At 40.4% G+C, this 20,252-nt stretch overlaps 1 protein-coding gene across 3 annotated transcripts in view; it reads left to right on the top strand.

The window, feature by feature from the left end:
- Positions 1–20,252, top strand: part of tmem104 (transmembrane protein 104) — a 170,034-nt gene that overhangs the window by 107,508 nt on the left and 42,274 nt on the right. For all 3 annotated transcript variants that reach the window (XM_072242293.1, XM_072242292.1, XM_072242294.1), the window contains 2 exons: positions 8,026–8,125; positions 13,082–13,181. In XM_072242293.1, the coding sequence (XP_072098394.1) occupies positions 8,026–8,125; positions 13,082–13,181 (200 nt within the window). The remainder of the gene's footprint in view (positions 1–8,025; positions 8,126–13,081; positions 13,182–20,252) is intronic.

Genomic DNA, 20,252 nt, shown 5'->3' with positions numbered 1-20,252 from the left:
GTATCCATGCTGTATTCCTCTGTGGCTCTATGTCCCTCGTATTTATAAGTCACCAAGGTTACACCTCGGCCTCTTGCGCTCCAGGGGAATCACTCCTCACTTGTCCAGCCCTTTGTTATTGCTTGCGCTCTCCAGTCCCAGTAACATGCTTGTGGATCTTTTCTGCACCCTCTCCAGTTTAATGACATCCTTCCTGTAGCTGGGCAAATGAGGACTTTATGCAGTAATCCAGATGTATCAATGTATCAAATGTATCCTTATCAATTTCTAGTACAGCTGTCCCAACTCCTGTACTTAATATCCAGACCAATCAAACTTTTGAGAGAGTTTGTTCTTGATGCACGATAACTTTGTGCCTCTGTTCCCTGTGTTGGTTGATTTGACCTTTACATCACTCCATTTTGTGTCCTTCCCAACCCTGTCATTGAAATTGGTTTTGCCCTGTGACTTACTACACAAATGAATTAATTTAATCTTCATATTGAGGGAGTTATTACACATTGCATTGCATAAGGAGATTTTGTTTTAAATTCTTTAATTTGATAGGTTTGTAACTTGTCCTTGAATGTAAGAATTTGACCTTCATTTTGCAGAGCTTGTCAACTCAATTGTGTTAACAACGTTACAGAGTGTATGGGGAATTTGTACTAATGAGAGATTAATCAACTGTAAGACTAAACAACAGCCTTTTTTTTTTATAATGACCTACCTGCTGCTGCTTTTACGTCTGTGTGTCCTCTAAGAAACGAACCTAATAAGATTTAAATGCTCATTGAAAATCCCATTGAAATAGAAGTAATTTAGATGCCTGTGAATGAGCTGGAATGTAAACTACTCTAAGACATGAGTAATTGTTGTTAAAATGTAACCAGCTTAATAAAAGATAATTCAGAAATTTAGTATTGCATAATAAATTTAGACAACATGGAACCTTGAGCCTGTTCTTTATCAAAGTGAAGATTCCAACCAAAAAAACACCCAGTTAGGGTTTGCAATTTTTGTCATAATTGATGACCCACCAGGTTGATTTCTATCACTCTTGCTGGTGGGTAAGCTTGATTCTCATAAATGTTATATAATTGCCAAATTTGCATATATTATTTAAATAGACAAATTAAGAAGGAATGTTTACTGAAGTGTTACAATTAGAAAGGTTTCAAAGCATTATTTTTGGTAAGTTAATAAATAACATAAATGTGCATTGTACTTGTAGGCAGTGATTCTGTATTCTTAGGAAATCATCTCTTGCTGTGTAATCGGAGCAGCATACCTGTCATTTCAACTCGGATTTGTGAGTTCCACTTCACAGGGAAGGAAACCTGTATCCACTCTACAGTTTGTTGAAGTGCAATGGCAATCCGGAATTCATTTCATTCTCCATGTCTACCCCACAATCCGAGTGGGGACTGAATATGAGGGTATTTTTCATTCTGTTTTGCGGAATGATCCCCATGGATTGTTTAGCTCCAAACTAGGCAACCATAAACGGGACAGGGTGCAGTACCCTTGGAGGGAGCCTCTGACAGTCTACTGGAGGAGCACAGCAGATTGAGCTGAATCGGTGAATGGGAAGGAATTGTTAATGTCTTGAAGTGAAACCTTGCACAAGGATGGTCTCTTGTCTCCATTCTTGAGGGAGGTTTGCTAGTGCATCTGGCTGGGTTTAATCTAGTAAGGCCAATCTAGTGGGACCAAGAAAGTATGTGGGCCAAACCTGGACAGGATGAGACTAACTCAGTTAGAGAACATGGCTGTCATGGGGCAAGTTGGGCCGACGGGCTTGTTCTCTGTATTATATAACTATGGCTTAAAGAAAACTGGAAGAAACAGAGGAAGAACAAAGACAGCTTGGGCAGACACACATTAAGCCTCTGCAGGTGGGGGCTTAATGGGTTGGGAACAATGGAGGGTTGGTATGTTTAACTGTACTTGTTTTATTGCAAGGAGTAAGATCAATGGACAAAGAACATGGGTCATCATATGCAATTATGATATTGTTGCATTCTTAAAGTTTCCATCCGCTGGATTTCTGAATGGTCCATGAAGACTGCCTTTTGCTCTAATTTATTTTTGTAATTTATAGTAATTTTATACTTTTGCATGGCACTGCTGCCACAGGACGGCAGATTTTCCCTGATTCTGATGTGGATGAGGAAAGAGCAGGATTGGTAGCCCAGTATTTCAGGGGATTGAAGTTTCAAGAGTAAGAAGTGGTTACACAGTTGGCAGTCATGTATATAGTGATTTCAATGAGAATGTTGCTGGATTGATTGGTAAATTAGCTAATGATATATTATTTGATGGAGTGGATAGTAGCAAAGATGGTCTAAGCATACAGTGAGACATAAATCAAATGGTGCCTGATGGAATTTAAACCAGACAAGTGTGAGAGAATACATTTTGGGATATCAAATGCTTACTGAACATTCTTAGTACATGACAGGGATCTTTACGAGTGCTGATGTACAGAGGCATTGAGTATTAAAGGCTGAGATGTCTGGTTGCAGCTGTACAAGTTATTGGTAAGGCTACACCCGGAGTATTGTGACTACAGGAAGGAGGTGGCATTAGAAATAGTGAGAAGAGATTCACCAGGATATTGTCTGGAGCGGTGGGCTGCAGTTATAAGAAGGAATTGTATCAGCTCCATTTATTCTCACTGGAGCATAGCAGCCTGAAGGGTTCTTATGGCTACTTTTAAAATTATGAGGGGCATAGTTAGGGTATAATGAAGTCATTTTCCTGGTGTGGTTCGTTGAATGAGTAGTTTTATGTTGTGAGGAAAGAAGTTTAAAGAAGGTCAAGTGTTTCCACACAGAGGGTAGTGCTGACCTGTAATGAGTTGGCAGAGGGAGATATAATTACATAGTTTAAAAGCATTGGGGCAGCTGCTTGGAAGGAATTAAGGCAAAGTCTGTTTTTAAATGGGTTGAATCTGGCTGAGCAGTGTCATAATAACGACCTCTTACTCAATGTCAGCAAGACCAAGGAGCTGTTTATAGACTTCAGAAGAGAACCAGAGGCCCATGAGCCAGTTCTCATTGGAGGACCAGAGTTGGAGAAGGCTACCGACTTTAAATTTCTAGGTGTTTGTACTTTGGAGGATCTGTCCTGGGCACATTTACGAAGAAAGCACGGCAACGCCTCCACTTCCTTAGGAGTTTGTGGAGATTCAGCATGACATCTAAAACCTTGACAAGGTTCAATAGATGTGTAGGGGAGAGTATATTGACTAGCTCTATCACAGCCTGGTAAGGAAACACCATGGCATTTGAAGGCTCTGGGCCTGTACTTGCTAGAGTTTAGAAGAATTGTGGGGGGGGGGAATCTCATTGAAACGTATTGAATATTAAAAGGCCTAGACAGTGTGGATGTGGAGAAGATGTTTCCTGTAGTGGGTGAGTCTAGAAACGGGGCACAGCCTCGATAGAGGGATGTCCATTTAGAACAGAGATGAAAAGGAATTTCTTTAGCAAGAGGGTGATGAATTTGTGGAATTTATTAGCACGGATGGCTGTGGAGGCCAAGTCATTGAGTATATTTAAAGCAGAGGTTGATAAATTCTTGGTTAATCGGGTCGTCAAAAGTTACGGGGAGAGGCAGGAGAATGGGGTCGAGATGGATAATAAATCGGTCTGGTGGAGCAGATTTGATGGGCTGAATGGCCTAATTCTGCTCCTCTGTTTTATGGTATAATGGTCTAAATGCTGCTTTTTGTGGAGGGCTGGAAGATGCTCAACAAATTGGTTCTCCAATCTACTTTGGATCTCCAATGTAGAGGAAGCTGCATTGAGAGGATTGGACATAATAAATGACCCCAATAGATTTGTAGGTGATGTGTTGCCTCACTGCAAGGATTGTCTGGGGCCCTGAATGGAGGTGAGGGAGGAGGCGAATGGGCAAGTGCAGGGATAAGTGTCGGGGGGAGATTAGTGGGGAGGGATGAATGGACGGAGGGAATGATCTCTGCAGGAAGTGGAGAGTTGGGGGGAGGGGGGAATGTAAAGATGTGTTTAGTGGTAGCGTCCCGTTGAAGATGGCAAAAGTTGCAGAGAATTATGTAGTTAACTGTTTATTCACTTCCATTAATGCTGCCTGACATGCAAAGTTCCTCCAGCATTTTGCGTGTGTGCTGTGGATTTCCAGCACCTGCAGATTCTCTTGTGTTTAAGATCTGGATAATATTCAGGCTTTGGTGATAATTGGCAAGTAGCATTTATAGCACACAACTGCCAGACAGTGAATATCTCTAGCGAATAGGCTAACTGCCCTTCATTAACATTCGAAGGTATAATTATCACAGAATGTTTAAACAACTAAATCTTCAGAATAGCTATTGACCGGGAAAGTAGCTGTACCAACTATTTAAATCCTGAGCTTGCAAAAGATGCTCAGAGCTTTGTGTTCTAAAATGTCATTATCCATGGCTCCCCAAAGGGTAAAAGTTAGGAGTTAGATGGAATGTGTTCCATTTGCCTAGCTAAGTGATTTAACACCATCCAGCAAAGTATTATGATAGGATGTATTGAGTATCATACCCATTGTGCCTTCTCTAGCTCGGTACCAAACTAACTTATTAGTTACGCCACCCCTTTATTGTTTTGCAAAATTTCCCCTGCCATTTATTGATACAGATTCCTCTTGAAAGCCACGATGGAACTAGATCCCACCAAAACAACTGGCAGGGTGTCCCTTTTCAATCATGGTTTGTGATTCATTTCAGTTTAGTTGTGGAATAGAGGAGACAAGGGAAAATAGATTGAAGGTCTTGTTTGATCAGAGGAACATCCTGCTTGTACAGAATCAAAATTCAAAGTAAATTTATTATCAAAATATGTAAAATGTTACCATATACTGTCCTGGGATTTATTTTCTTGCAGGCATTTATGAGGAAAAAGGAAATACAATAGAATTTACAAAAAAAAACACATAAATAACCAATGTACCAAAGGCAAGCTGTGTAAATAAAAAATAATACTGAGAACATGAGTTGTAAAGAGTCTTTGAAAAAACGTCTGTAGATCATAGAATCAGTTCAAATTAGTGGTGATAGAATTTGCACTGTTGTTTCAAGACCTGATGGTTGTTGGGCAATAACTGTCCTGAGCCTAGTGGTGTGGGACCTCAACCTTCTATAGTGGCAATAAGAGGGCTTCAGATGGTGAGGCAACAAATCAGAGATGGTGTGAGGTCAAAGAAGGGGGTGGTGAGGTAGAACCAGTATGTTTTTAATATGTGAAAATTGGCATTGTGTTTCTGGATGGGCAGTATGATGAGAGAATGGAGATGTCCTGGGAGAGAAAGCAGAGGTAACTGTGGATGTGGTGAAGTCATTGGCCATTCTTTGCCAGGACATGGTAGAGGTGAATGCATGGGCTTGGGGAGGTGTTGTAGGAGGTTGTGTGCTCAATCACATGATGGGTGAAGAAAAGGAGAGAAATATAAATACCTTTCTCAAAGTCATGGGTTGTGGAACTTGTTCATTTTGGAAGCATGATTGGAAACCTCTGAGATCTCTTATCTGACAAAAGAGGCATATTGAATCTCCAAGTTCCTTTCCCCATGTATACACACGCAGAGTTTTGCATTCCACCTTCACTGCTGGGAAATATTTCGGAATTTCCTTGCGCTTTGACAGTCTCTCCACCAGGCTGACTGCAGATTCAAGGTGGCAGTTCACCACCACCTTCTGCAAGTTAGGAGAAAACTAAGATGCTAAAACTCTGAAGGAAACGTGAAAATGTTGGATGAACCCATAGATTGAGTAGTGCCCATCGATGTTCCTTCATCAGCGCCAGATAACTGAGGAAGTTTTAAGGGCTAAATGTTGGTGAGTATTGATAGGTTGGATATGCTGTTGCTTTCCCTGCTGGCTCCACACATTCCCAAGAGAAGGTGCCATAATGAAAAAAGATAACTGATGGGCCATACAGTACAGAAACAGGCCCTTCAGGTCACCACCTTCGTGCTGACCACTGATCAATGCAATAAATCTTTAAACTGTAAGTCTAATAAATAGCAGTGATGCTGTCTTGATGATTATAACAACCTCCTGTGGTATCCTTTGCCTTTGAGCTATATTGCAGAAAGACATTGTTGCTTCAGGTCAATGTAATGTCCAGGGGTTGATGGCACCACAGTAGGGTAGTGGTTAGTGCAACGCCTTTACAGCTCGGGGCATTACAGAGATCGGAGTTCACCGTTCTCCAGGGAGTTTCTGGCTATCCTCCCCGTGGAATGTGTAGCTTTCCCCCCATTGCTCTGGTTTCCTCCCATAGTCCAAAGATGTATCGAGTAAGTTAACTGGTCATTGTAAATTGTCCTGTGATGAGCTTAGGGTTAATTGGGTTTGTCAGGGGTTGCTGGGGGCAGTGTGGCTCAAAGGACTGGAGAGGCCTGCTCCACACTGTATTGCTAACATTAAAAATGAAGTCTGTTAATTTGTTAATGGCTGACTCCCTGCATCAAATGCTTATGCCAGATTTCTTAAGGTTTCAGAAACATAAAATCTAGATATGTTGGAAATTAGAAAAAAGCAAATATTGAAAGTACTCTGGCACCATTTGTGGAGAACAACAGTTAATATTTTAAGTTGATGACCTTTCATAAGAACTAGGAACTTAGAAAATGAGCAGTGAAGGGGAGGTGTGGAAAGAGGAAAGGGACATTCTGTGATCAAGTTGAGACCAAGGGAATGAATAACACAGATGGAGCTCATTCTGACTGTGACAGCATGGTGAAAGCTTGTTAATTGCAGTTGATCTGTCTTGAGGTGTAAGTGGAGGGAGATAAATTAGAAAAGTGAATTAAAAAAACAGTTTTGGAACTGAGATACAGATCTCAACTACTGCTGGCAATCTGGCGTAAGAAAGTGTTGGCGGTCAGGGTGCCAGATTGTCCATGGAATTAAGGATACCTTGTTGTCACTCCATTTCTAAGGTAATTGATAAAGCTCTGACTTCTGGAGCCTATGTTGACTGTAGCAATTCTACTGCATTCCAAATATCTTGTAAGTGGGCTAAGATGTGAAGTGATCCTGATAGCTGGATAAAGCTTGTGACATCGCTACCTGGTTCTATGCTCCCAGTTGCTGCTGAAGTGCTGTTGCAGACCTAGTCTGCATCTATTCTAAATGGCGAACCTTCCCTGTAACAGGGAACAGAAGCTGCCTTTGCTCCAACATGTCCCTGTGTCCATGAGTTTCAGCAAGGAGTTACACCCAACACGGGTGTAGGGCAGAAGGTGAAGTGGGGAGACACGCACCATGTTGAAAAGAATGCTTGGGAATTTAGACAATAGTGTTGACTTGGTGTTTGGGTGTTTGATTTGCTTTTTTCAATATCAGTGAAATATTTACTGGGTCCCATTTTAAGGATCCTGGCAAATTTTCACTGCTTCATTCACGTGGCCTAGAATTTGAATGCTATTTCCCACTGAGTTTGATTCTGTCCCAAGCAAGTATGTATGTAATTTGCAGTGACCATATCATTAGCAGTGTTTCAACAAGCAGGCAAGTAGGAACACTAGTTCTATTTTTTTCTCACTCCAGGACCCCGAAGCCCTCTTGTGCAGAACCAGTCTGCTAGCTGAGATCAGTTATTTTGCACAGATTGATGGTTGAACCTGGGGCTCATGGCTTCTAATAATCTATTACAGTAATGTTCCCACTTTAGTAATTGTTCAGATGGGGCGGGGGGGGGCTGTTCCGTATCTTTGAAATATAGTATTTCAGATATGTCACATTCTGAAAAGTATTTTAGTAATTTACTATAAAATGTAGGTATCATTGGAGGAGAGTAACTGATTCATTTCTCACAGTTGCCACGGTAACTAATCTTTTAAATGAGCATAAAGGCAAAGGACATATTGGTGCTCAGGTTGGACTTGGCAGTCACCTCTCAAATATCAAACGCCAGTGACTGGAAATAAAGTTGGTAGCAGAGAAGAGCATCTGTTTTTGCCCTAAGATTTACAAACGCATATGGTTTGCAGGATTTTTAATGTGTTTTGTTTCTTCTTGAACAGTGGGAGTCAACATGTTCTACATCTGCATCATAATCTACCTCTATGGGGACCTGGCTATCTACGCAGCTGCTGTCCCATATTCCCTCACAGAAGTTGTCTGGTAAGTATTTCAAGCTCTTGCCCTTCACTTAGCTTCAATGTCAATGAGGCTGTTGCTGACCCTCTTGGCTATTCATCATAAGACTGGTGAAAGATTTATGCAGGTATTTTAAAAGTGCAACAAAAGAAAACTGATTATGGAATAAAAGCAGAATAGTACTTTTCAAGCAGCCTCTTTGCAATACCACAAGCAATAAGTACTGATTTGTTCTGCAGAGAAGTTATTTGTATTCATTGTACTTTGTGATATTTATCACAGTAAAGAAATAATTTTCATAATATAGATATGCTTCATTAACCCATGCAATTATAGAACTGCAGAATAACTTGATCAAAGAAGTTTCAATGTGAGCTTTTGCCTTGCTGCATAGTGTATTGGCAAGAGTCTTGTGTCCTATGGTCCTGTCCCAGCCCTACATCCTGTGAATACAAGGATGTCAAGCAAATGCAAATAAAGCATTTGAGTTTTGATTGGACTGAACCAAATATAAGTAGCAAATGCCGTTTCAACTTTTATTTGCACTTTGTAACTCTGAAAAATATTTAAAAGTCCTTAACAAAGGAAATTAATGCTAGGAGTTGGGATGCATGATCAAAATCTTGTTGCTTTGACAGATACATAATTTTGTGCTCGGAACGTAGGGTCAAGCTAACTACTCTCACTATTACTGTTGTCTGAAAGTTGAAAGACTTAAAGCTGGACAGTGAGTAAATTGGGTTGAGATTATGTAAGAGTGTAAATTGAACTTTGAGAATTTAATCTGGTTTCCCATGAGATGTGGGGCAAGTGTGGATCTGTGACAACAGCAGCAGTAAGCAGATGGAATATGTTTTATGTAATAGAAATGGAGGCTGACGTACAGTGAATTAAGTATGAACAAAACATCTGCCTGTAGTGGAGATGGGTGAGGCAATGGTATGTGGTCTTGGTAATGAAGATGATGTTGGGTTTGAAGATCTGTCAGTGTGAGGAGAGGAGTTTTGGCGGCAGTGTAATGAAAAGGGTGGCTTTGGCTTTGACCAGTCTGAGGAAACTGTTACAGTATGTGTCAGTGTCAGTAAAATTCAATCTGATAATTTGGTGCACAGAGATGGAGCTGGGTGCTGTCTACATTGATGAGGAAGCTGTAACTGGGCGTGTCAATCAAATGACTGAATGGCAGCGAATTGCTGGCGGAGAGGGGACACACTATACACATTAGAATTGGAGGTTTATAGGAATTGGTTTTTGCCTAGGCAGGAAACTGAAAAGGCCATGTCTTGAATGCTGTTGAAAGCTTTTAACTAAGATTTTGATGAGCAGCACTTGTGAAAATTGGCATTTTGCTTTGTACAGTCCTTTCGTGCCTGGCCTGAGAGGGAACTGTTTTGAAATTGGTCATAGCATTACCTGTCAACATGCAACACCTAATCTCCACATCAGATAGCTTGAACCCAGGAATGATCTTGGCAGATCTGTAAGATTGTCATTCATCCAATGACATTAATTAAAAGATGTTTTTAAATATAACTAAAAAGGAATATCTTACCTGTATCTTAAAAAAGCAGTAGCTTGACCAAATGAAATTGTCAAGTTATGATTTATAGTAAAAGTGAAATAAGTGGGAAGGAAGACTTTGATCATCTTCAGTTGGAAGGAACAGTTGTTTTTGGACTACAGATTTGGATAATTTCTATGGTATTTGTAAACCTCCCAAATGGAGCCTATGCTCATGCATATTGGAAAAATATAAATGAACACACCAATTAAAAAGCATTTAGTTATTCAATCTCAACTACAGATGTATTGCCAACTTTGTCATTACACTGGGCACAGAACTCTCAGACTCACAGCCCAAGTCCAAGTCCCTTCTTCAGAGCTGTAATTCAGTTTGTAAATCTGCCCAATGACAGTAGCATGGAGCTATGAAACTTTCCACATTTAATTGTCACCAGTCGTTTGCCCTGTGAAAACAATGAAATGTTTTCTCTGAAGAACAAACCGGAAAATAAATGAGAATTGAGAAGGATCACCATGTATGTCCACGTCACCAGTCATTGAACAGCCTGATCATGTGTAAACTTTCTTGGGCAGCCAGATTTATGAAATATCATCCACAACCCCCTCTGACTGTACTGGTCAATAACTGAAGTCTACACACTGGTCCATGGTTTGTTCTGAAATATTTCCCTTCAACTGCCCAGTGACGAGTCTAACACATGGTCCTGTGACGGTGCAGCACCATAATACTTCCTTGAAAAAAATCTCCTTAAATGCATTGTGCAGTAGAATACAAGGTAGTGTTTTACTGCAGTACAGAGCAAGCAAAGGCAGTGAAGTTTTCTGTCAACCTTAGCAGATGGTGTGTAGTTGCTTGGTAATAAATGAGGCTGGAGAATTTTCATATTTATTGCATCAGGTGCTCCTACTGTACATTGGTGAGACCAGGCACAAACTAGGTGTCCATTTGCTAACCACACCTGCAATCCATCAGTCTTGGGTGTCTGCAGCTCCTGATTGTCGACCGGTTTAAGTCATCTTGCCACCCCTACACTGAGCTTTCTGTTATCAACTTCCTCCACTGTCAAGAAGAGGCAAATTAGAGGAGCATCACCTCATGATCCACCTGGGTAGTCTACAATCCGTATTGAATTCTCCATCAAGAGAATGCCTGACCTGCTGAGTGCTGCTTGAATTCTCTAACTTCCAGTACCCTGTTCTCTCTCTCTAAATCCAGCCAGTTCTTCCTACATTCACCCAAGCCCCAATCCCCCCTTTCTTTCTCCTCTCCCACACACTCCATCAACTGGGTCTACTCCCCCCACTGTTCCCATCTGCCTTCTCCACCTCCCTTCTTTGGTTTCACACTCCACCTTCTCATATCAGATCCCACTATCTGCAGTCCTTTCTCATCTCCTCTTATCACCTCCCAGCTTCTGTTGCTATTTCCACTCTTCTCTCCTTCATCTAATCTATGTATCATACCTCCTCATCTGGATCTACTTATTGCCTACCAGCTCTTCCACTTCCCTCCACTTCTTAAAATGGCTACATCCCCTCTATCTTTCAGTCCTGATGAATGGTTGATCCAAACTGTCAGCTGTTTCCGTCCATGGACGCTGCCTGACCTGCTGAGTTTCTCCAGCATCAGTCAACTGCAACTACAGTCACTTGTGGCTCCAGATTTGGATATCAGGTTGTTCTGAGAGTATCAAGGAATATTTGTGTTGTCTATATCAGTACACTGCTGGATTCTTCCAGCTTTTCTCTTCCAATACTTGTCCTGTGTTTTCATCATAATTGGAGCCTGCTCAGTTTTTAAGATGAAAGATTGCAATCTCGCTGTGTTTCTGAAGAACTGGGAGATAATCTTCTCATAAGACATGTTCTTGTTCTTCTCATAAGACTTTCCGTTGGTCCCACCATTAATTCAACAATATGAATGAACACATTTTGAACTGGACCTATTGCCCCTGGAGCTGTCTGTTTAGTGAGTGGGATAACCCTGGTCATGTACAGCGACTGCTTTTGAGTTTCTTTTGCAGCTTACGCTAACATAGTTCTGTACTTAATCATCTACATTCTGTAGGTGTAAGCTGGTACAGGAAGGACATGGTATCATGACAACAACCTTTCCCTCAGTGCTAGTAAATTAATTAAGCTGGTTATTGGACAAAGGAAAGGTGGCAGTATCTACTTCAGCGGTGCTGAGCTCAAGAGTGTTGAAAGCTTCAAGTTCTAAGGAGTGAACATCACCAATAGGCTGCCCTGATCCAAACTTGTGGGCACCGTTCCCATGAAAGGTCACCAGTACCTCTACTTCCTCAGGAGGCTAAAGAAATCTGGCATGTCCTTTGATCCCTGCCAGTTTTTATTGATGCTCCATCAAAAGCATCACAGCTTGCTAAGGGAACTGCTTTGCGCATGATTGCATGAAACTGCAGAGAGTTGTAGACAGAATTCAGCCTCACCTCCACGGACCCTGTGCTCACAACTCACAGAGTTGCCGGTGTAATCAAAGCTCCCACCTGCCCTGGCATTCTTATATTGATTTCCCTTGTGTTACCCGGATGTGACGAAATGATCTGTACGGGTGGCATGCGAAACCAGATTTTCACTGAACCTCAGTATGTGTGACAACAAGACCAATTCCAATTCCATTACTTGGAAAATCAGTAATGTAAGGAGTTTCTTCCTATCATTGTATCTTGAGGAAGTGCAATCTATTCATTTTTCAGGTGACTACCTGTAGCTGTTGTGAAGTTCTGGCCTGTTGTTAACTTCATATTAGAATTAGAGGGCAAGTTATTATCAGCCAAGGATGAGTAGCTGGGTTTTATGGTGGTGTAGGCTTAAAATCCAAATCACCTGTGGTTTAATTTGGATGTTGCTGCATTTTTTGGTGCACTGTGTTTTGAAGTTTCTGCACTCCCACCCCTCGTCCTTATCCCCATTCTAACTCTGCCGTGACCCTGCTCCTTTGTGAGGTTCTGCCCCGGTAGGGAAATGCAACGTTTAAGTGGAGCCAGCTTGAAGTACCCCAGTGGGTTGATTTCTGTTTCTCAAACAATCAGCAGCTCCTAGCTGTGAATTTTCTCATCCGGGAGCCAAGTGACAAGTAGCAGTGCCCTGTTATCGTTCTTGCCTTAAGCACGGATGGAGATAGGCCCAAATGTTCAGAGTGCCCTGGACCTCATCGTTGCTGCAAGGTGGGCTCAATGAAGCTGTCACTTTACAATTCAGTTTGCAACACTATGAACAGCTGCATTGCTTAAAACTTGAGCGTAATTGCTCCAATACTTTGAAGCTAGGCTGCCATGTGACACTGGAGTATATGAATTTTAACCAGACAGAGTTGTCGCGAAGATGATGTTATATTTTAATTTGTATTCTTCTGTATGTTGAATGAGAAATGGCATATTTTTTGACTCTATGCTAATGATGGAGTAACAACTCACTGCTTATCTGTCTTCTCAGTGGTAATCTGTCATGCAGTGCTGTCAGCAAGGTAAAGCCCAACGATACAGACCCATGCTGGGGATCGATTAAACGCATCGATGCCTACAGGATCTTCTTGGTAAGTGAGCAGGTTTGAAAGTGTTCTCTGTCAGGCCTCTTTTGGTAATAGTTTTGGGAACATCACCAGTAAAATAGCTTTCTAAACTGATGGGTATATTGAAGAAACTGCAAGGAACTTTGATTATTCTGCATGTGTGCAATCATTATTTTGTCCAGATTAACAAAATTCAAAGTTTGAGGAGATTGTCACAGATTTCTACAGATGAACTGTAGAGAGCATTCTAAGTGGCTCCATTACCTTCTGGTTTTGGTGGGAGGCACTGCACAGGATCGAAGAAAGCTGCAGAAAGTTGTGAATTCTGTTAGCTACATCATGGCCACTAGCCCCCCAGCATCCAAGACATCTTCAAGGAGTGATGCCTCAAAAAGGCGGCACCCCTCATTAAGGACCCCATCACCCAGGACATGCCCTCTTCTCATTGCTACCATCAGGGAAGATATGAGACTTCCGGTAGCACTCATGGAGTGAAGTCGCGTTCTTGACTTGCTCCATTACCTCTGAGTTTTTCTTCTTATGATCAACTATATTTTAATTAACCATTAAGGCATCGACTTTTACAATAATTTGAAACAAATTGGGCTCTTTGATAATCGGATGCGTTTAAGGTCTGCTATGTCTAAGAATGGAAAAAACAGGAAGGACAGCAAACCTCCGGGTAGACCGAAAGGTACCGATTTCCCTCCGACTGAACCACCGGTGACTTTGAAAGCTATATCGGAGCTAATTCAAAGGGAAATTTCAACCTCTATTACGGAGCTGATTCGTGAGGAAATTTCAATTAGTTTCCAGAAAATTGCCGATTCAATCGAGAAGATACAAATATCTATTACGGAACATCAGTCGGCTATACCTGATCTTCAAAAATCCATGCAACAAAGTGAGCTCAAGATGGAGAAAATCGAAGAAACAATTAATGTAATGAAGAAGAAACTCGACTTTCTGACCTTTAAAAACTCTGACTTAGAATCCAGAATGCGACGGCAGAATCTTCGAATGATTGGGGTGTGTGAAGCTGTTGAATCTGATAACCCTATGAAGTATTTTTCTCAACTTTTAAAAGATGCATTTCCTACTGTATTTCCTGACCAACCACCGTTATTGGATCGTGTTCACAGAGTTACATCATACTCGCTTAGGTCAGATAAACCTCGACATGTCATTTTACGTTTTCATTACTTTCAAGACAAGGAGAAACTGTTTCGTTTCGTTCGATCTAAAGGTTACGTTGATTTTCTGGATCTTAAGTTCCGATTCGTGGAGGATTTCAGTAAACCAATCCGGGATCAACGGGTTCGTTATAGATCTGTGATGTCAGAACTCTACAAGATGGATTTAAAACCAGCGCTGCTCTACCCTGCACGTCTAAGGATTCGTACATCGGATGGAGCACTCCGTTTTTTTGAATCTCCAGCGGATGCCCAGAGTTATCTGGATCAATTTTCACCTTCAACATCTTAATCGTAATTTTTAACTATCTCCGTTGATCGGAGGTTGTGAATTTGTCAGTCTTAATTTTTTTTTGTCCTATATGGGCAGAAAAGTTTATTTTTGATTATTTAATATGGTTGCTAAACTTTCTTTTTTAACTGCGTCATTCCTTTCTTTTTCCCAGGGAATTCTGGGTGGTTATTCCCTCACCGTCATTTTACGTATTTCCTTTGTGGCCTTAAATTGTGTAGTTTTTTTAAATCTACTTTGGTTTTCATAACTAGTTTATGTTAATAATCTCATTTTTTTTGTTTTGTTTACTTATAGGGTTTGGGGTTTGTTGCGTTTTTTTATATTTTCTGGCTTTTACTCTGTTATATTATGTGTTTGTTTTAATTGAGTTATCTTTTTTTATTCTCTTACTGTTTTATAATTAGCTGATTTTTTTTATATTTACACTTTTTTTAGGGAGAGTATACCGGAAGTCATGGGGGTAGTTTTAGTGCTTGCTTCTTTTGGGCTGGTCTGCGTTAGATTTAGCCTTGGGGTCATGGGGTGTGGGGTGGAGGGAGGGGCTTCACGTTTTAGCTTCTTTCTTCTTGGGCTATGTACATTATCGAAGTATTGGTTGCGTTCTCCTTCCCGGTATCTCTTATTTGTTCTGTTCCCTTTCTGGGTTCGTGGGTTGAGCCTATCGTCAATCCTCCTTGTTGCGGGTTGACTTTAGGGTTTATGGAGTCTATTATTAATTTTGTCTCCTGGAATACTAATGGTCTTAATCATCCTATTAAAAGGAAAAAAGTTTTTAAAGTGTTCCGGAGACTTAAAGCACAAATTTTATTTTTACAAGAGACCCATGTGCGGAGGGGGGACAGACTACGTTTTTTTAAATTCTGGAAGGAACAACAGTTTCATTCGAACTCCAATGCTAAGATTTGAGGCGTCTCTATTTTTATAGACTCCTCAGTTACCTTTATACAACATGATATTTTTTCTGATCCGAATGGTAGATTTCTATTGGTTAGTGGTCTACTATTTAATAAAAAGGTAGTTTTGGTTAATGTTTATGCTCCTAATATGGACTGTCTGGAATTTTATAAATCATTATTCAATCAGTTCCCGAATTTGAATGAGTTTTCATTGATCTGGGGCAGAGATCTTAATACCTGTTTATCTCCAGCTTTGGACCATTCGGCTCCTCTACGGACCTTACCTAATAAATCTGCAACTTTGATCAATTCATTCCTCTCTGATTCTGGGTCGACTGACATTTGGCGTTTTTTGCATCCTCAGGAAAAAAATTTTTCTTTTTTTTCACATGTTCATCATTCCTATTCAAGAATTGATTATTTCTTTATTGATTCTCGTCTTATTTCTTCAGTGATTAAATGTGATTATGACTCTATAACCATTTCGGATCATGCTCCACTTAAGCTTTCTATTAAAATTCAGGCCAATACACAAAATAATAGACAATGGCGTTTTAATTCGCTGTTGCTTCAGGACTCGGACTTTGTTAATTTTATGAATGAACAGTGATCTTTTTTTTACAATTAACTATACAGAGGATATTTCTGTGAACATTCTTTGGGATACTTTTAAAGCTTATATTCGTGGTCAGATTACCTCGTATTCTGTTGCTTTGAGGAAGAAGCTGAAGCAGGAGGAGTTGGCAATCGTGGACAAGATTAAGGAAATTGATAAGAAATATGTTATAGCTCCTTCTGAGGAGTTATATAAACAAAGAACTGAACTTCAAATGGAACACAGTTTATTACTTTCGTCCTCGATTGTAAACCAATTAAAGAAAACAAGAAATGAATTTTATGTACACAGTGACAAAATTGGCAAACTGTTGGCTAATCAACTGAAGTCTAATTATGCTAAATCTCAAATTAATCAGATTTATAACCAAAATGACCGACTGATACTTGATCATGTGGGGATTAATCAAACTTTCTGTGATTTTTATTCTTCCTTATATCAATCAGAGTCTCCTCGAGATTCTAAATATATGATTTAATGTAATATATACCCTTCTTGTTTTTTTTTACTGTTTTTTATGGAGGTCGGGATTGAGGACGTGATTTTAAGTTTTTTTAACTCTATTTGGTTTCAAGTTAGCCCATTGCTTTGCTTTGCTTTTAGTTAGTTGCACGGTGGGTTTTTTTTGGGGTTTTTTTTTCCTTTTCTCTATTGATATATATATAAAAATTAGTATACTATTATGTTACCTTGGTACGTTATGTTTAAATTACATTGTTTGTATTTTTTTTGTATTAATATCTCCTGTAATTTTATTATATTCTAACAGTGTATTAGTGCCTATATGGCTTACCTTTTTGTATACTTATTCAATAAAAAGATTTAAAAAGAAAAGGGAAGATATACAGGAGCCTGAAGGCACGTACACAATGATTCAGGAACAGTGTCTTCCCCTCTGCCATCCAATTTCTGAATGAACATTGAACACAATAACACTGCATTTTGTACTACTGAGTTAACTTAACTTGTATATTTTTTCTATAATTTCTCAGTTATTATGTACTGCTGCTGCATAACAACAAATTTCATAATATATGCCAGTGATATTAAACCTGATTTTGCTTTCTGCTGTGTACTGAGGGCAACATCTATTCATGTTTAGGAAGTACACAGAGCACTTCATCTAATAATATATCCCTTCCAGGTATTTTTAAATCCTGTTGAAGACTGATAAAAATGGAATTCTGCAATCTGACACATAAATCTTAATATTTACCAAACACATGAAAATTCATACTTCTGTTGGAAGGGATTGTGTCAGAAGATCTGGATCAAATGACTTTGGTCACGCAGACCGAAGGAGAATGGTAGTGTTACAGAAGCTGAACTACAGTGAAGTCAGTTTTTGAGAATTTGTGTTGTTTAAATTGCCTGGTCTGTGTCAGTTTTAGCAAATCATGGTCCTCTCTCTGTCTCTCTCCCAAGAACACAATTCAGCCCTATTAGCAACTCTGCCTTTTAATTAGATCGTGCCGAACAGCACCTTAATTTTACCCCCCTTTTCTTTGTAACCCTGATAAAACTTTTACAGGTCAACCTACAAATTGCTGGAGAGACTCAGTAAGTCCGACAGCATCTATGGAGGGGAATAAACAGCTGAAGTCTCGGACCAACACCTTCGTTGGGACTGGAAAGGAAGAGAGCAGAAGCCAGAATCAGGAAGAGGGTGGAGTGAGGGGAAAGGTGGGTGGGTGGGAGAAGAGTAACGGAGTAAAAAAACTGGGAAGTGATAGGGTGAAGGAGATAAAGAACTGAGGAAGAAGGAATTTGATAGGAAAGGACAGTGGAGTAAATAGACAGAGATAGGGGACTGGAGGAAAGTGACGGCAGGTCATGAGGATAGGGAAAAAGAGAAGAGGTGATAAGATATTTTATTACACCCTCTCAGAAATCCCATTATGATAGTAACCTCCCTGTTTGCTGGAGAAATTGTGGAAATCAAAATGCAAACCATTATCATATTTTCTGGGAATGCCCCATTATCAAAGACTATTGGAGTGGATACACAATGCCCTACAAGACATCTTTAAATGTGAAATACCCTTAGAAAGTAAGACCATATATTTTGGGTATATACCTCAAGAATGGTTGAAAAGAGATAAGTATTTAATGAATATACTGCTGGTGGCTGGTTAAAAGACTCTTACCAGGAAATGGTTATCACAGGAGAGCCCAACTTTAAATGCATGGATGGAAATTGCAATGGACATTTACAAAATGGAGAAGATAACAGCATCTGTTAATCATGAGTTGGAACATACTGGGAAAAGTGGTTTAACTACATAACACCTCATAGGCCTGATTTTATTCTCACATGTCAATGAATATGTTGTAAAAAAAAAGATCACTCCCTACTTGTATATAGTTTTCTCCTTTTGCTTGTTCTTTCTTTCCTCTCTTTTCTATGGGTGTATACCTCAGATAAATATTACGTGGAGATTTGTGGCATATATGACTCTATGATATATATATATATATATATATATATATATATATATATATATACACACATACACACACACACAGTATCTGAAGTGCATCTTATGGAAATGTTTGTTTGATGATGAACTTCAATAAAAAATAGATTACAGAAAAAGAAGAGGTGAGAAGGCCATCAAAATGGGTTATAAAGTCACAAAAAGGGGTGGGGGCAAAAAGAGGAAATTGGTTCCCAGAGGTTAGAGAAATTGAGAGTTATACCATTAGGTTGGAGAGGAACCTGACAGACAATATGAGGTGTTGCTCATCGTGGCAGTAGAGTGGGCCATAGACAGACATGCCGGTGTGGGAAGGGGTTGCCACCTTGAGACTGAGTGAAGTGTCATCCAACCTGAAAGGACTGTTTAGAGCTCTGAGTGGTGGTGAGGGAGGAGGTGTTGTCATGGTTGTGTCTATTGTACTAACTGCTATAGGTTTACTTCTCTCTGTTCTGAAAGTACCAGTTATCACAAACCTCGAGAGAGCTATTAACTTCTGCTGCCCTTGTGTGCAGGTGTATTCCCTGCGTGTACTCTTGGACATTCTAGCTTTAGTTCCAAGTTGTTCGAAGTTTGTGTTCCTGGTCCATCCTACACCAGAATTAGTTTTCTCTTCCTCTTTTTCTTTTCCATCCAGATTCTTTTAAATGGCTTGACAGATCATTCCTTAAAAAAAAAAGGAATGACAGTCATGTCTATAGAAGCAACACACATCAAAGTTGCTGGTGAACGCAGCAGGCCAGGCAGCATCTCTAGGAAGAGGTACAGTCGACGTTTCGGGCTGAGACCCTTCGTCAGGACTAACTGAAGGAAGAGCTAGTAAGAGATTTGAAAGTGGGAGGGGGAGGGGGAGATCCGAAATGATAGGAGAAGACGGGAGGGGGAGGGATGGAGCCAAGAGCTGGACAGGTGATTGGCAAAAGGGATATGAGAGGATCATGGGACAGGAGGCCTAGGGAGAAAGAAAGGGGGAGGGGAGCATCAGAGGAAGAGGATGGGAGTCATGTCTATAGAACCTTCTTTTGTGATTTAACCCCTTAAGTTCTGGTACCATTCTGATGAATTGTCATTGTATCTCCTCCAATTTATCCCTCCTGCTCAAAACTGCGTCAGGTACTGTGGGGTCAGACCAACACAGGAGTCCCCAACCTTCTTTGCACTGCGGACCAGTTTCATATTTACAATCTTCTTGCGGACCGGCCGACCCGGGGGGGGCGGGGTGCGTGGGTAGGGTTGCCAACGGACAAGAGTAGCAGTCAAATACGTTGGGTTTTACCCCGAGAAAGACTACAATGACCATGAAGCCTTGCGCGGGCACCAGTGCACATGTGTGACTTGCGCATGCCTACACGTGCCAATTATTTTTCTACAAATAGTTTTTGGCGATTCTGTTCGGGGGGCGGGGGGGCTGTTAATCATGACCGGAATATCGGTGATAAGTGGCTAATACACTCCATTTTGTTTCTAAAAGGGTTTATCTAACAAATTTAATATTAAACACACAGCGCATATTTTCCGAGCATGAATACAGTGATAAGTCAATTATCAGGGAAGGACAGGGGAGCGTGAAGTAAGTGTTGAACGAACTCCAGTAGAAGTGGCAGAAGCAGGTTCGATA

This window comes from Mobula birostris, chromosome 24 (assembly GCF_030028105.1).
Source record: "Mobula birostris isolate sMobBir1 chromosome 24, sMobBir1.hap1, whole genome shotgun sequence".
In the NCBI taxonomy this organism is placed as follows: domain Eukaryota; kingdom Metazoa; phylum Chordata; class Chondrichthyes; order Myliobatiformes; family Myliobatidae; genus Mobula; species Mobula birostris.
The sequence above is the reverse complement of the archived record's forward strand: the minus strand, read 5'-3'. Positions and strand labels throughout refer to the sequence as shown.